This window comes from Panthera leo, chromosome B4 (genome assembly GCF_018350215.1).
Source record: "Panthera leo isolate Ple1 chromosome B4, P.leo_Ple1_pat1.1, whole genome shotgun sequence".
Classification (NCBI taxonomy): Eukaryota; Metazoa; Chordata; class Mammalia; order Carnivora; family Felidae; genus Panthera; species Panthera leo.
In genome coordinates, this window is record NC_056685.1 from 138,167,509 (window position 1) to 138,184,666 (window position 17,158).

The 17,158-nt window shown below is 60.2% G+C and overlaps 1 protein-coding gene across 1 annotated transcript in view; it reads right to left on the minus strand.

The window, feature by feature from the left end:
- Positions 1–7,114: 7,114 nt before the first annotated feature.
- The window catches only part of CERK (ceramide kinase), a 45,836-nt gene continuing 35,792 nt past the window's right edge, over positions 7,115–17,158 (minus strand). Inside the window, exons 8-14 of the mRNA XM_042948351.1 lie at positions 15,220–15,294; positions 13,970–14,122; positions 11,476–11,581; positions 10,735–10,811; positions 9,920–10,125; positions 9,092–9,300; positions 7,115–7,297 (exon numbers count right to left, since the gene is read on the minus strand). Coding sequence (XP_042804285.1) covers positions 7,225–7,297; positions 9,092–9,300; positions 9,920–10,125; positions 10,735–10,811; positions 11,476–11,581; positions 13,970–14,122; positions 15,220–15,294 — 899 coding nt within the window. The 3' untranslated portion in view covers positions 7,115–7,224. The remainder of the gene's footprint in view (positions 7,298–9,091; positions 9,301–9,919; positions 10,126–10,734; positions 10,812–11,475; positions 11,582–13,969; positions 14,123–15,219; positions 15,295–17,158) is intronic.

Here is a 17,158-nt window from a genome sequence, read left to right on the forward strand (position 1 = left end):
AATAAACCTGAAATGCTTTGTGCTCAGGGGAGCGGTGGGGGCGGGAAGGGGGCTGCGCTTGGCTTTCCTGGCAGAGCCCGAGTGCGTCACAGGCAGCGGGGGCCCAGGAATCCCGCGGCCACCAGGGCACTGGAGGGTACTGGGGGTTTGGGGCTCCACAGCTGTCTTGGTGACCGCGGGGGGTGGGGTGGGTGCCCGGGGAGCGGGCTGTGGGATGGGGCCACGAAGGAGGGTCCCAGGGGCCCGGGGACATCGAGGAGCTGGGGGGAGCAGGGAGCAGGGCCCCAGGTTCTAGAAGGAGACTGTAGGCCAGTGGGGCCGGCAGCTTGCAGGTTGGGGCGTCCCGGGCCCGGCACCGGGTGGCAGTGGGTGGTGGGACCATCACTGCAGGGCTGCGGGGGAGCCCGGGGAAGGAACGGAAGCGGCGCCTCGGGTTTGGGGTGCGGGCCCTGGGCGTGACCTCACTGGGAGGGGTGGGCGTCTCTGGGGCCCTCCCCTGGGGTCTGAGGCTGAGAGGTGGGGGGTCCTGAGGACCCCGGGCAGAGGGATCCCCAGTGGCACCTGTGGCTTGGCCGGTCCAGACACTGACCCTGGAGACAGGGATGCGGGAACCGGGCCGACTTCTGAACCCGCCGCAGTCCCGCACCGAGCTGAGCTGCACACGACTGAGGGCGTCCAGCCCCCAGCGCCCCAAGCCCACAGGAGCCCGCGGGAGGCAGACACCCACCCAGCTCCCACCAGGTGAGCTGGAGCTGGACAGAAACCAGGTCTGATGGGCCAGCTCTGCCCCCAGAGGCGTGGCCTTGTGTCCTGCCTCCATCCACCTGTTCGTCCGGCCATCTCCCCATCCATCTGCTGCAGGCGCTGTCCGAGGGGCTGGGACGTAGCCGTGAAGGGCCAGTGGTCCCTGGGAATCCCCGTGCCGTCCCCAACCCGACTCTCCTGACAGCAAGAGAGGGCTTGCCTAGCCCCAGAGCCCCCGCTCGCCCCTCTGCAGCACAGCTCGACAGGACGGTCCCTGCGAGCGCCCGGCCCTGGGGGGACACCTGGTCTCTGGAGGCAGAAGGGTGAGGAGGGATCCGAGCCCAGGGTGTGGGCGGCACAGGCCCTACCCACCCTCGCTGGTGGGGCTCCGGGTTCCACGCCTGTTTTCCCATTTGATGTGCCAGTAAACCAGCACAGAGCTGCCTGATCATGACTGAAAACTTGCTGACTGTATTTCAGGTGGTGGGTTTCCTTTGGGGGCCTGGACCCTGCATTTCGCAGCAGCACTCCGGAGAGGCCGTCTCTGGCTTCGCCTGGGGGTCCGTGAAGCCAAAAAAGGCGACTTGGTGCCCCTGTAGTACTTGGCCTTTGTTCTTGGAGAGATCGAGCCCCTGCAGTGCTCCTTCTGGCTGCAGATCGGGTGGGGAGGGTCCGGGGACGGAGGAGACAGGAACACAGAGTCATCTGTTAACGGTCTTGTTCAGGCGGGCTCCCCTTCACGGGCACCCGCCGTTTCTTCTGTAACAGCATCTAGCGAGCGAGTCTCAGGACCGTGTGAGTAAATGCGAGGGCCACACGTGGCCTGGGGGGCTGTCACCACGCGGTCAGGAGCCAAAGGTGGTGATTCTGTTCACCCACAGAAACCAACACGCGGAGCTGGCTCCGAACACGTCTGCTGTTTCGGAGGCTGGAGTGAGGGGTCGGCTACTTGGGGTGTGATGGCCCTGAAGGCTGCGGGAGATTCAGGGGGCAGCCGCTGCCCGCGAGGTGAGGAAGGATCCAGAAGACCCTGTCCTGTGCGGGGGGTGTGTGGGGAAGCCCCCAGAACCCACCGGAGCAGGGAAGCCCGCCCCTTCCTTCTGCAGGGTCCTGGACCCTGCTCCCTTAGAGGCACTGTTGTCCCTTCTGTCCCTAGCAGTCCGAGCTGGTGCAGACAGGGGGACCCGAAACGTGTAAGGTCGTAAAGGCATCTCCTCGAGGACTCCTGCGGGTAGGTGATGGGACTGGGGAAACCCCAGGTCTACAGCTAAGTTGTCACACGAGGCACGTTTTCTGGAGACCGTGTGGTACATTAAAAAAAATCCCATTTTTATGTAAAATAAAAAATTTTTTAGGAGGTAACAGCCCCCAAATACGTTTTTTAGGAATATATCTAAACAGAATGAAAAGAGACTTCAGGGAAAATTCTAAAGCTGTTGAAAGACCTGAGCGAGGACCCTTCTAAATGGCAACGAGTGCAGCGTTCGCACGCCGGGAAGTTCAGTTCCGTGATGAAAACGTCTCAAAACGTGCGGAATGAGGAAGTTACAGAAGACAGCACGCGGTGGGTTTCCTTTCACACAATGAGCGAAGTGCGTGGGACTGAACCATGTGCCTGAGCCTCTGAGCCCTCAGGAAGGAAAACCCCGCTACCGCCCGCTGGGGCTCAGCAGCCGTGTCCTGTCCTGCCAGATAAGCCGACGGGAGGTGGATGGACGGGAGGAAGGACACAGTGCTTTTATTTGATGATGTTTAGTTCACGCGAAGTCCCACGGAGGTGGTTAAACCCGGGGCTTATGTAGCATTTTAGCAAGAGGACGCTTAACTTTGTCAAGAAGTGACAAGAGGACACCAGGGTTTGGGAGGGGGCCGCCTGGGTGGCTCAGTCGAGCGTCTGACTTGAGCTCGGGTCACAAATCTTGAGGTTTGTGAGTTCAAGCCCCATGTTGGGCTGCTATCAGCCCAGAGCCTGCTTAGGATCCTGTCTCGCTCATCCCCCCCCAAAAGAAAAAAAAAAAAAAAAAAAGGAAGGAAAGGGGTTTGGGCTTCTAAGGTAACATGACTTTACTGGGGAATTTTTTTTTAACGTTTATTCATTTAGGTAATAATTTATTTTTTGAGAGAGAGTGCACGTGTGTGCACAAGTGGGGGAGGGGCAGAAAGAGAGGGACACAGAATCCGAAGCGGGCTCCAGGCTCCGAGCTGTCAGCACAGAGCCCGACGCGGGGCTCGAACTCCTGAACCGTGAGACCGTGCCCTGAGCCGAAGTGGGCCACTTAACCGAGCCACCCGGGCGCCCCCTACTGGGGAATTTTGTGTGGGAAATGATCGAAGATTTAGGCTTGTGCAGACCCACCTCCCCAGCGGTAGACGCAGTGGACGGGGTTCTGCTCCCGGAAGCGGAGAGGAGGGCACACCTTCTCGAGGGGAAGTTTATGTCCCACTTTTAGCGGGGACGGGGCGGGCGGGGGGCAGGAAGCTCCTTCTGCATTTGCGGCCCGATGGTCTTCGGCTCAAAACAATCCTATGCCGAAGTGTGTGTCGTGTGCGTCCCCTCCCCTCACACGGACAAAGGGAACAGCACGCTGCAAACAGTCACCTCTGTGGAGGGGCGGGGAGGGGAGGGGTCAGCCCATAAGGACACACAGGGACTCTGGGCCTGGCCGGTAGGTAACACCGTTGCTCATTTTATTCTTGCTCTTTAAATTGTACATAGGTGTTTTCACAAAACATGCTCCGCTTTGAAAATAACAGGAATTTATAAAAGAAAAAAAAATTCTGCCCAACGTAACTTTATTTCTGTCTTCTCAAACGTGTCAGAGCAAATATGCCATTTTCTAATCTCGAAACCCGCAAGATTAAAAGAAAATGAAGCCACCTCTTCCATCGGTCCTGCCCCGTTACACGAGATTGTACAAGGAACAAAGTCGAGCCTGCCCGCCGAGCAGGTGCAGCTTCCGAGGTTCCTCCTTGGTAGTCAGAACAAGCGGGAAACGGGTCAGGGCGTAACTACCGCCACGGTTTTCTGCACCAATGAGTCACACAGGAAGTTAAAGCCTAGACTAATCCTAGATGATCCTAAGTCCTCACTAACCAGCTGTCAGTTCTGACGTGCACATGTTAGGGCTCCGTCTGGGGCCTTCGTGAGATCAGAACCCCCTGCCCACATGGGAATGTCTGGAAAGTACTTCCATCCCGTGTAGAGATTATCAAGGAGTGCTGGGGGGTGTTCACACAACCACACGCACCCTAAGAACCGTCCCAAGGCCCGTGATGTCGGCACAAGGTCAGCCCCTCCGGGAACCGTGTGGCCCGCTTTCTCGGTGAACGTGAACTGTGGACTCCGGCCTGGACTGTTTTTCCAAAACCGGCAATGGACTTCAGACCAGTACTGTTTTAGGAAACCTCAAGTAACACAATCCACAGAGCGGCTGTGGGCGGCCGGGAGCCCCGCTGGGGAGGCCCTCGCGCCCCTGCTCAGACCTGCCAGTCCTGGGTCTGGTTTCTTCCAACCAGCAGCGAGCACTGAGAATTAGTTTTCATACCCAGACTTTTCACCCACCCGCTAATCATTAAAACATCGGATTCGCACAATCGCTTGATAATGTGATCTTATTAAAATAAAAAAGCCAGTTAAAGCTACCCTTTTTGTCTGACCTGGGATTGAATGATAAAATAGGAAATTTCATGTATACTTCAAAATATAAATGCTGCAAGTAAATTCTAAAAATATATGATGTCTGTTAATGCTAAAATGACTACTTGTGCCTATGTGAGGTCAAGGGCACTCGTAAAGCACATGACGGCTTGTGAACCACCTCTTGTAACAGGCTTCCTCTCTCTTTGCAAACCAGAGTTCAAGCCTCATCTTGTATTTCAAATAAAGCTATTTTCGATGCATCTCCCATATAGCCAAGCATGAATACAAAGGAAATGGGGCCACAAGCATGCACGAGGGCCACCCCAGGGCCGGTGGCCATGCCTGCAGGGAAGCGCCAGCCACCTGTAGGGAACCCCCGGCCTTTGCAGGGAACCCTGGCCGCCTGTAGGGAACCCCCGGCCACTGCAGGGAACCCCTGGCTGCCTGTGAGGAACCCCGGTCACTGCAGGGAACCCCTGGCTGCCTGTAGGGAACCCCTGGCTGCTGCAGGGAACCCCTGCCGCTGTAGGGAACACCCGGCTGCCTGTAGGGAACCCCCGGCCGCTGCAGGGAACCCTGGCTGCCTGTAGGGAACCCCCGGCCACTGCAGGGAACCCCTGGCTGCCTGTGAGGAACCCCGGTCACTGCAGGGAACCCCTGGCTGCCTGTAGGGAACCCCTGGCCGCTGCAGGGAACCCCTGCCGCTGTAGGGAACACCCGGCTGCCTGTAGGGAACCCCCGGCCTTTGCAGGGAACCCTGGCCGCCTGTAGGGAACCCCCGGCCACTGCAGGGAACCCCTGGCTGCCTGTGAGGAACCCCGGTCACTGCAGGGAACCCCTGGCTGCCTGTAGGGAACCCCTGGCCGCTGCAGGGAACCCTGGCTGCCTGTAAGGAACCCCTGGCCGCTGCAGGGAACCCCCGGCCACCTGTAGGGAACCCCCGGTCACTGCAGGGAACCCTGGCTGCCTGTAAGGAACCCCCGGCTGCTGCAGGGAACCCCTGGCCTCCTGTAGGGAACCCCTGGCCACTGCAGGGAACCCTGGCCGCTGCAGGGAACCCCTGGCCGCATGTAGGGAACCCCCGGACGCCTGTAGGGAACCCCCCGCTGCCTGTAGGGAACCCCTGGCCGCTGCAGGGAACCCTGGCTGCTGCAGGGAACCCCTGGCCTCCTGTAGGTTGGAACCCCTGGCTGCTGCAGGGAACCCCTGGCCACCTGTAGGGAACCCCCAGCTGCCTGTAGGGAACCCCTGGCCGCTGCACGGAACCCTGGCCGCTGCAGAGAACCCCTGGCCACCTGTACGGAACCCCCGGCCACCTGTAGGGAACCCCTGGCCGCCTGTAGGTTGGAACCCCTGACCGCTGCAGAGAACCCCTGGCCGCCTGTAGGGAACCCCTGGCCGCTGCAGGGAACCCCTGGCCGCCTGTAGGGAACCCCCGGCCACCTGTAGGGAACCCCCGGCCGCCTGTAGGGAACCCCTGGCCACTGCAGGGAACCCTGGCCGCCTGTAGGGAACCCCTGGCCGCTGCAGGGAACCCTGGCCACTGTAGGGAACCCTGGCCGCTGCAGGGAACCCCTGGCCGCCTGTAGGTTGGAACCCCTGGCCGCCTGTAGGGAACCCCTGGCCACTGCAGAGAACCCCTGGCCGCCTGTAGGGAACCCCCAGCCGCCTGTAGGGAACCCCTGGCCGCCTGTAGGGAACTCCGGCCACTGTAGGGAACCCCCGGCTGCCTGTAGGGAACCCCCGGCCGCTGCAGGGAACCCTGGCTGCCTGTAAGGAACCCCCGGCCGCTGCAGGGAACCCCTGGCCGATGCAGCTCCAGCACTTAGCGGAAAACTATCTAAAATCCTAACCCTGAAGACACCATTTACACTATTCTGGCTGAAAAGGACAACAGTTTCAATAAATATGTAGAACTGAACGTGAAGAAAAGCTCCAGTCGGGACCACATGTATAGACCCGGGGCCTGCACCAAAGTAGCCCCCGGGACTCGGGAGCCCCACCGCCAACCGGGGCAGGGTGCCCGGATGTCAAGTGAACACAGCATTCACAGAGTGAATTTTTTCCTACTGCGTGCCAGCTTCTCTCCATGCCACCCCCCCCCCCCCGCCCAGTGTGGCCATAAAGCGTCGGCACCTAGCCGTAAAACCAATGCCGTCTCCAGGGCCCGTGATTGTTCCTGCTGACCAGGCGGATTGTCCCAGAAACACGACTGTGATGAAAGCAAGGACCTGGGTTTTCAAGATAAAGTGCCACTCCTGTCCGTGTCCCCACAACAGTGCTGCACTCCCGAGGTGTCCCCGAAGCAGGGCTACGTTGCATTGTAGTTGCCCGGGACAGAGAGAGTCCGGAAGTTTCCTAAGCAGAAGCTCAGATGAAGGCAAAATGAAGGCGACCGACTACTTTCCGAAACCTGACCACAAATAACTACAGAGTAAGTCGTGCGATGTGGATCAGCGAGCGGGGAGACCCCCGTCCGGATGGTGTGACCGCACATTCGCGGTCCCTAAACGTATTGGGCAGAGCCACCGATGGGCCCTTTGAAAATCTGCACCGTCGGCGTTGTTAAAACCTAAGAAGCCAGCGCCCCCAAACTGGTAAGTGCCATTGGCTGAGAAGAAGTTACGTGAAACGCAGCCCAAAGAGTCACGTAGAACCGAAAATGCCAGGTATGTTCACAATATTGTTGACGAAGGTATTTTTCTAAAATCAAGATTCAACTATCAAAAATAAATTTCTAAATTTAAATGTGTATATCAACGTAATCGGTCTGCAGTAATTTTCTTAAATAACGGTCACGGTTCCCAATCACGGCAAGGCAGGTGATGCGTGACAGCGTCTCAGCTCTGTGACTCTTCCTTAGGGTTCTCCTCGATTCCTCGTGCAAAGAGACGAACCAGCTGGCAGTGGACCCTGCAGAGACAAAGGGCGCCGTGTCACCCCCAGGGTCCCCCTGACCCTTGGCCCCACTGCCGGTCAAGGGTAGAGGTGGGGTGGGGGTCTCATCCTGGCTGTCTCTGGGCCCAACCCCGTGGTGACAGGGCAGCTGAGGGCAGCCGAGGGCCAACAGAAAACCCAGGCACCTGTAGACCCCGCTTTAGCAAAGTGACAAATCCCTGGGTGACTGCTTTCTCAGCTTCCAGGCCACGGAGAAGATTCCGTGCAGGGCAACCCCCCTTGTCCAGGACGTGCGGGATGTTCAGTCACCCAAGAGGAGGGGGCCCCACACCAGCCAGAGCCCAGGGGGCTGAAGGGTGGCCGAGGTGCCCTGGAGACCCCCGCCTTCCGCAAGCACCAGGACAAGAGGAGCCAGAGGGACTCAGCGGTCAGTGTGGCTGTCCGGTCCCCACCGGCAATGCCTCCTTCCCCAATTATTAATGACGCCACAGCCCCCTCTGAGATGTTCAGTAATAGGGGTGCCTGGGTGGCTCAGTTGGTTAAACACCCAACTCTTGGTTTTGGCTCAGGTCATGGTCCCATGGTTCGTGGGTTCGAGCCCCACATCAGGCTCCGTGCTGATGGGTGTGGAGCCTGTGTGAGATTCTCTCTCTCTCAAAAATAAATGAACAAAAAAGATTTTTTTAAAGATGTTCAGTAATAAAAACCCCATAACTAAGTCACGTACTGCTCAAGGCATAGTGATATTTATCGTGATATATAGCATATATTTCATAAAAGAATGCTTTTCCTAATTTTCAAAGTATCCTGTTTTTCCAGTAAATCCCAAAGCCAGCATCAAAAATAATTCTGTAACTTGTAAAATGTGTTGACAAAAGCCGAATCCTGGCGGGCTTCCCTGTGGTCCTGTCCCCGCCCCTTCTCCTGGGATCTGAGCTGGGCAGTCATGGCCACACTGATCGCGCGGTGGCCACAGGAGCAGGTGCGAGCAGACGTGCGCCTCCATGAGGCTGAGGCTGCCTCTCCTGACGGCCTGGCCGGATGCTGATGCAGGAGGCTCGACACTGCACATCCCACGGGCTGAAAAGCCATTTAACGTCGGGATTGTACACAGTGACGTGCACGTTATCGGAGGTGTGGGTGCGGGGCTGCAGGCCCCTCCGTGTCGCCTCCCACATCGTCCGCACTCTGTAGTCAAGGAGCGCGTGGCCTGGCCTCCGTCAAGGCGGCTAGGCTCGGCCCGACATGTGCAGACAGCACAGGACCCTGGAACTTCACTCCATTTTTACACCTTCACCTCGTTCGACAGCCTGATCGACAACTTTCTCCGCACTCGCGCTCCCTCTGGGCGTGTGACACGGGTCATCAGATGGCAGACCCCCAGCCGGTCTGCAGAGGACCCCCTGCCCGAAGGCCAGCGGCCGGAAGAGCGCGCCTGGTGCCTGCCCCCCGGAGGCCACGAGCCAGAGTCCAGCGCCGGCCGCAGACGGGGCTCCCTGAGGCCGGAGGGGCTCCCGGTGGACCCGGTGAAGGCGGACGGCTTGTGTGTGTAATCAGGAGAACAGAGAGAAAATGCCAGAGCAAAGGGACAGAAGCCGGTGCTGGGGCTCAGGGAGAAGAGAAGATGGCGACACGGCGGGGGGGGGGCTTGGGAAATCGCGGGAACCGTCCACACGCGGGCATCCTCCCCAGAGTCCGGTGGCGGGGTCTCGGGCGCCGGCTGCGTGGACACGCGCGCGCGTTTACAGTGCACCCTCACGCTTGCGGTCCTGGGGCCCCTGGAGGCGCCCTCGGGCCACCGTCACTCACCGGACCTCGATGGCGGAGCTGCTCAGGACCTCCCCGTCACAGTTCCACGAGCTGTTGGACACAGAGCAGCAGCACGGGGGGTGGTCGCTGCAGATCTGCCCGAAGCGCGTCTTCCCCCTCTCCTTGAGGTCGCTGTCCTCGTCCTCCACGTGCTTCGATACAAACTGGAATTTCCTGACGCGATAAACTTCGACAAAAGCGAAGTCAAACTGCAGAGAGACACGGAAGGGGCTGGCGCTTTAACAGGCGCTTTTGCGGGGGAGGCCCGTCCGTGCCCGGCGCGCCCGCAGCTCAGACACGAAGCTAAGGCCGCCGCCCGCCTCCCGGCGCGTCCACGGCGACCGGCGCTTTCTCAAGATTCTGGTAGTTCCCTGGTAGGGACTTGTAGAATTCTTCATCTTTTTAACAAACACTATTTTGCAAACCACATAAAAATACCATTATGCTAGACCTGAAACGCGGTGTAATTTAAAAAAAAGGAAAACACATCTTACTACAACCAGAGGCCAACCCACACTTATCTCGTTAGAGTTGGGGTCTGCCGTTGTGTTAACTACAAGAATGCCAGCGACTACGGAAAGGTTTGCTAGAAAGAGGTTTGTGTCTTTAACGAGCTCTCAGAAGGACCAGACGCTAGGAGCTTCCACTGGGTGAAACGCAGACCAGAAACCTGACCTTGTTCCCTGGGACTCGGCAGCGGGTTCCTAGGGCACGGCAGTCAGGGATCACCCGCAGGGACGCTGCCTGCACGGACGCTGCCCGCGTAGACGCTGCCCAAATGGACCCCGCCCGCCAGCGCGGACGGGGCAGGGCGAGCGCCCCACTCACCTGGTCGTACTGGTTCGTGTGCCTGACGAGAAACCTCAGGAAGTTGAACCGGGAGCACTTCCGGATGAGGATGAGGTCGGAAGACCCGTCCCCCAGGTGGGCGGCCGGGGACAGGCCCTGGGGACTCCGGGGACAAGCACAGGACATGTTGGTGGCGTTGATGGCCAGGAACTTCCCGCAGACGACCTTCCACTCTTCCACCTCCTCTGAAGCAGAAAGAGGCATCGCAGACGGCACGTCACACGCGGGCGCACGTCCCAAGACCGTCCCTACGGATCTCCCGTGGACTGACCCTCGGCCCCAGCACACAGGCCCTGTGCCGGCCGCCGTGCCCGGAGGGTCGCCTCCGAAGGGGCACAGCTGTTCCACTGGTCCTCACGTGGGGACGTCTGAACAACTTAGAGCGGGGGCCACTGAGCCTGGCCTGTCACCCGATTCCGTGTCAGCCGAGAATAACTTTCACCTTCGTAAGTGGTTTACAAAACTCCAGAGGAACAGTATCTTGTGACACACGAAGATTACACGAAACTCTAACGTCAGTGTCCACAGCTAAGTTTCTGGAACGCTGCTGCGCCCAGCCCCTTCCCGGCGCCTGGCAAAGCCCACAGACCAGAGTATAACCCTTGACAGGAACTGTCGCCGGCCCCCAGTCCAGAGCAGCCATGTTGCTGCCCGGAGGCGAGCAGAGAGGGACACACGCGCCCACCGACAAGGGGGGGGACGCGCAGCGGGAAGACGCAGCGCCCTCAGAGGTTCCACAGCTTAAAACCCCAACACACGCGGCAGTGACCGTGAGTCCGCGGCCCAGACATTACCGGTGTTCTCCAGACCGTACAACGACCTCTTCTGCTCCTCCTCCAGCTGCTGTTTGCTCTGCCTGCACACGAAGCATCTGGAAGACAAGGACGTCACCGCCCTTCCTGAGGCACGCGGCCGCGACAAGGGAGCGCACGCGCCTGGCAGTTCTCCCCTTTGCACGTGAGTTTGAATTCTGCAAGTCAGATCTTTTAAAACGTACGCGCGCCCACGCGTCCTTCTGCAGAGCGTGTACGCGCGTGGCAAAGAAGCCAAGGGCATCCCACGCGGCCGTGGCGCTGGCGTGCCGAGAGCCAGCTCGGCTTGGCCCCGAGGTCAGCAGAGCGCTGGCTGGTGACGTGCCAAGCCAGGCGCAGGTCGCTCAGCACAGGTGACCCAACGGTCGTCTGTTCCAGGCGGTACCAAGCAAGCGGCCAGCTCGGAACTTCGTCGTCAGCCTGGGCTCACCGTGCAACGGTGCGTGTTCACGCCAGGGAGATCGGTGCCTCGGCTCGGCTCAGCAGCTCTGCCTCTAACTGTTGTGACCTGTGGCCTCAGATTCTTCATTAAAGAAGGAAAGGGGCTCGGGAACGTGTGGGCCCGGAAGCCGTGCGCTGAGCTACACTATCGCCGGGCACGCCAGAACCACGGTCTCGCATCTACGCTTAGAAGATACGTGTCCCCGATAGCAGCACACCCCCAAGCAGCCCAGCTTTATTTCGCGCCCTCTGCAATAGAAACACACGGAAGAATGTGCTTACCCGGCACGGCAGGGTTTCCTGTCCCTGGGAGACCCCACTGTGTGCCGCGCTGGCAGGAAAGACACTGTCCCTTCGTAGCAGTGATGTGACAGGAAGGTCTTCAAACCTGGGAACGGAGCACAAAGTAAAGCAGCCCCAGCGTCATTTTCTGGCCATGAGACCACCAGCTGCACCTGTTCTGGGACACAGTGCCCCCCCCCCGCGCCCCCCCCAACTGCACCTGTTCTGGGACACAGCACCCCCCCCCCCCGTGCCCCCCCAGCTGCACCTGTTCTGGGACACAGCACCCTCCCCGCGCCCCCCCCCAGCTGCACCTGTTCTGGGACACAGCCCCCCCCCCCCCCGCGCCCCCTGCAGCTGCACCTGTTCTGGGACACAGCGCCCCCCCCCCCCCCCCAGCTGCACCTGTTCTGGGACACAGCACCACCCCCCTCACGCCCCCCGCAGCTGCACCTGTTCTGGGACACAGCACCACCCCCCCCCCCCCGCGCCCCCCGCAGCTGCACCTGTTCTGGGACACAGCACCCCCCCCCCCCCCGCAGCTGCACCTGTTCTGGGACACAGCGCCCCCCCCCCCCCCCCCCCCGGCAGCTGCACCTGTTCTGGGACACAGCGCCCTCCCTGCGCCCCCCCCCTCCCAGCTGCACCTGTTCTGGGACACAGCACCCTCTCCGTGCCCCCCCCCCCAGCTGCACCTGTTCTGGGACACAGCACCACCCCCCCCCGCGCCCCCCGCAGCTGCACCTATTCTGGGACACAGCACCCTCCCCGCGCCCCCCCCCCCCCAGCTGCACCTGTTCTGGGACACAGCGGCCCCCCACCCCCCGCCCCGTGCCACCAGCGCATCCCAAGACCTGTGTGATGGGAGCGGTAAGGGATCGGGCCATGCTGGGCGCCGGGTCACCAGGGCTGCCTTCAGCGGTGGAGGTCTCTGCCATCAGTGACCCGTCCTGCCTGCCCGCTGATCGCTGCAGGGCTGGCATGTGGCAAAGCCCCCGACATCTGGAGATGGCCTCCCCGACTCGGTGGAGGCTCATCAAAGGGCAGGGCCACCTCTCTGCTGCTCCCAGACTGCTAGGCGACGCTCCCACGTCTCCCTGGCTCGGCCGCCCAAGGTCACCCAGGACCAGTCTGGCATCCGGGAAGAACGCGGACAGTGACGGTCCAGGGCAGCACCACCAAGGACTGTGTCCGGCCCATCTGGAGGACCGTGGCGTGCTATCCGCTCTGAGCGGGCCCGGCCGGCCTCGAACCGGCCCCAGTGGGCACGGGATGAACCTGAGCAGCTGACTGGAGAGAGCCCAGCAGGACAGGGGAGTGGGGTCTGAGGGTGCCCTGGGCCACAGTGGGGACCCTGCCACGTCCTGCAAATGTAACAGGGACACCACTCCCCTGAGCCAGATGCCGGGCTGGCGCTGGCCATGGTCACATCGGGCACGACGGGGACACCGCTGAACCCGTCCCCACCCCGGCCTCCCACCTGCTCTACCAGCAGCTAGCGTGTGGCTGGGCATCTGGGATCAGCCCAGTAACTACCCGCCCCGTGGAGAAACCCCTTCCCAATGCCCTGGCGCCCACCTTCCTCCCTCCACTTCCTCCGTGGGTGGCACCCTCCCCCCCGGGACGACCCTCCAGCTCGGCAGCTGGTGAAGGGCAGGGGCTGGCCGCTCGACCTGCAGAACGGTCTCTCTCCCGGATGGCAGGGCCCCATTTCTGCCCGTCCTTGGATGGACACGTGAGTGTCCCGCTGGCCCTAAAACGGGCCTCCTCTCTGCCTCGAGAAAAACCGCTGAGCCTCTGCAGGTCTCTGTGAGTTCCAGGTGGGGATGGAGACACGGGACAGGACACACCCTGCATCCTAGCGGAGAGGAGACCGTGGGCCGGGGTGAGGCCCACGGGCTCGGGAGCGAGCGGCCAGCTCAACAGCAGGTAATCAGGAAGACGGCACGAATCTTACCCAGATTCTTTCTAATCCCTCATTCTTTTTCCTAATGACGGTTCGGGGAGATACATTACTTTGGAGTTTCTTGCGTTTTAACTGCAAAGCGATACCGTAGCTTTGATTTAAACAGGCCTCTGAAGTGCCTCAGACCCAGCACATTACTATCCGTTTCTCTCCCAAGAAAAGGGTTCAGATTTTAATACCTGGGGTTCTTCGACTTAACTTACTACCGACTGACCCAAAAGCAAACCGGAAAGGGCGGTGGCCGGGTGGGTGACAGTCGCCAAGCAGCAGGCGTGCCCACTCCAGACCCCGCCCCCGTTCAGACCCCTCTGGGAAGGTGACACCGCCTGAGGAGAGCGGACGGTCACGGCTTGGCACGGCCGCAGTGCCTTCGCGTCGCTCTGCGATCCCGAACAGGAGAACCGGTCTGTGGCCCTGGGGTGTCCGCCCTGCTCTGCGGGCGCCCCGGGGCCCCTCACCAGCAGGGCACCCGCCTCGAACGGGCGCTCCGCAGGCGAAGGCAGACGCCGTGTGCCAAAGCAGGGCTACCTGAGAAGTCGTATCTGATGAGCCCCATCCACCGCTTCTTCTCACTGTCCTTGATGACGTCCCCGTAGAAGCCATAGCCCAGCAGGGACACGGAGTAGCGCAGCAGCGTGCTGTTGTGGTGAACCGAGGACACGTCCATGGGCAGTGAGTCCCCTGCGGGAGAGACACGGTCCCCTGGCCACCTCCACACTGCGCCTCCTCAGCCCCTCGACGGCACGGGCGGGCCCAGAAGCACCCGAGCGACTAAGACGTGCAACACACGGAAGGCGGCCACGGGGACGGTCTGCACGTGGGCCCTGGGTCTCCTGTTCCTGATTCCGACGACAGGACTTGACTAAAAGGTCCACAACAGCTTTGGGAAGTTTCCCGGCAGGCACGGAACCACAGTGGACCCACGGGGCTCGTTCAGTGCCGCTGCTGGGAAACAGGGTGGATTTGACGGCGAAGAGGGGCCCACGTGCTAAGGAAATCGAGAATGGGCTATGCGTAAGCAGCACTTCCGGGGCCCCGTCGTCAGGGACGAGGAGGGAGCCATGTGTTTGCCGGGCAGGGGCCGTGGCTGTCTGAGCAGCTGGGGCGGCCATTCCCGCCCTCGGGGGCGTGTACACGGGAGCGCAGTAAATGCCACTTGGAAGGGGCATCTCGGGTGCCACGGATTCGGGCCTGGGAAAACCTGTCCCGATGGAGATGAGGGGCTGAGTCCTGAGCAGAAGTGAGAGCAGAGGACCGGCAAGCGTGAGACGTGTCCAGGACAGAGGGTCAGCCTGACCCCGCACATGGGGATGCCGAGGCAGCTGGTTGGGCCACGGGGTGCCTGTGACCCCTGATGGGGGGCCCCAGAGGGCTCTGAGCAGGGTTTGTGGTTTGGTTTTTTTGTTGTTTTTTTTTTTTTTACGTTTATTTATTTTTGAGACACAGAGAGGCAGAGCATGAACGGGGGAGGGTCAGAGAGAGAGGGAGACACAGAATCGGAAGCAGGCTCCAGGCTCTGGGCCATCATCAGCCCAGAGCCCGACGCGGGGCTCGAACTCACGGACTGTGAGATCGTGACCTGAGCTGAAGTCGGACGCCCAACCGACTGAGCCACCCAGGCGCCCCGGGTTTGTGTTTTTGAAGGACCCCCTATGGCCGTGGGAGGACAGGACAAGGTGGCAGGGAACCACAGCACACGCAGAGCTCTGCTGGCGGGAGGGCCGGGGCCATGCCCAGCGAGGTCCACGGGTCTGCCGTGTGCATGGAAAGGGACCTACCCACGATGATGTGCAAAGCTGATGTCTCCGCGTCATTCGTGCCAACCGTGGAAAAACACACACAATCTGTGGACCCTGAAGTAGAGAGAAAAAAAAAGTCCTTCATATCATCGTATTAATTAAACACTCAAGGGGCGTCTGGGTGGCCCAGTTGGCTAAGCGACTGACTTTGGCTCAGGTCATGATCTCACGGTTTGTGAGTTTGAGCCCCGCGTCGGGCTCTGTGCTGACATCTCGGAGTCCGGAGCCTGCTTCGGATTCTGTGTCTCCCCCTCTATGCCTCCCCTGCTCACGCTCTGTGTCTCTCAATCATAAATAAACGTCAAAAAAATTAAAAACAAACAAACAAACTCTAGTAGATTTCCAACTAGGTGGACTCTTCCTTTTGGCCCTGGAATAGATACGGAAATAAAGACGAATATAATCCGCCCACAAAATGAATGTTGGAAATACTGACACTGATTTGTCAGAAACACTGAGACTGGGGGTGCCTGGGGGGCTCAGTCGGTTGGGCATCTGTCTTCAGCTCAGGTCATGATCTCACAGTCCATGAGTTCGAGCCCCGCGTCGGGCTCTGTGCTGACAGCTGAGCCTGAAGCCTGCCTCTGCTTCTGTGCCTCCCTCTCTCTCTGCCCCTCCCCTGCTTGCGCTCTGTCTCTCTCTGTCTCAAAAATAAATAAAAACATTAAAAAAAAATTTTTTTAAAAGAAGCAGGTTTATAGGGGCACCTGGATGACTTAGTAGGTTAAGCTCATAGCTGAGTAGGTTAAGTAAGTAGGCTCAGCTCATGAGTTCACGGTTCATGGGTTCGAGCCCCACATCGGGCTCTGCACTGACAGCTCGGAGCCTGGAGCCTGCTTCCGATTCTGTGTCTCCCTCTCTGTCTGCCCCTCCCCCGCTCATGCTCTGTCTCTCTCTGTCTCTCTGTCTCTGTCTCTGTCTCTGTCTCTCTCTCTCAAATAAACATTTAAAAACAACGCAACTCTGAGACCGGACTTCCATAGGACCAGCCATCCCCTCACAGAGTCTGCGGAGCCTGTTCCTGAACTGTCCCAGGAAACAGAGCCCCCGAGAAATGCGGGTGGCAGTGGTGGCCGGGCGCGTAGCTCAGCGCTCCGCAGTGAGTATGAACCCCCTGCACATACCAGCGGCCACGAGACCCAAAGGACTCTGCCCTGTGCAGACGCTGCCAGCGGGAAAGCGTATGCAGAGCAAGGACAACTCGGGAAGACCCCGGAAAAAGCCCCGTGGAAGCCTGCCCCCCAACACCAGCACCCGGTTTCACAGAACGCGCCGTGACCCGTCCCTGGGTCACAGGGGCACGGCAGCTGTCACCTGACAGACATGAGGGGACTCCGCTGGCCATGGCGGGCACACGCCTCACGCTGACGTGCTCGGCTGCACATTGGGGGTGACCTCGTGGCACCCGGCCAGTGCCTGGACCCCCAGGTCCTCCCTAGGTGTGGCCCGGTTCTAACTGGGTCATAATCCAGGTCACTGTTCTCAGCCCGAGCGGGTGGAGACTCTCCTGGGGTGCTTATTTACAACAGGGTCCTGAACCCCACTCTCCCGAGATCCTGACCCAGCAGGTCTGGGACGGGGCCGAGCAACGCGAAGTGTAACACGTCCGCTGAAAGCCTGGTGTAGATTTCCTAACAAAGGGATGACAGGATCCAGAATGGCAGTTTCGTCACCGACACCACACCCAGCACAGACCGAGATCCATCGGGAGGAACCGGCGTTAACGGGCAGGGGGGCCTGGACGCCAGCAGGGGCCACGTCTCTGCCCTTGGGCCCCGGGACAATCTGCAAGTCTCCCGTCGTAAGTGATGTCCGACGCAGCCGGAAAGTTCCAGGCTCCCGACAGACGTGTCGGGTTGCAAGCACCCTCCGGGGTCTCTTCGAGTAACAGAATCTGGTCCAGTCTGTGATCCGAGGG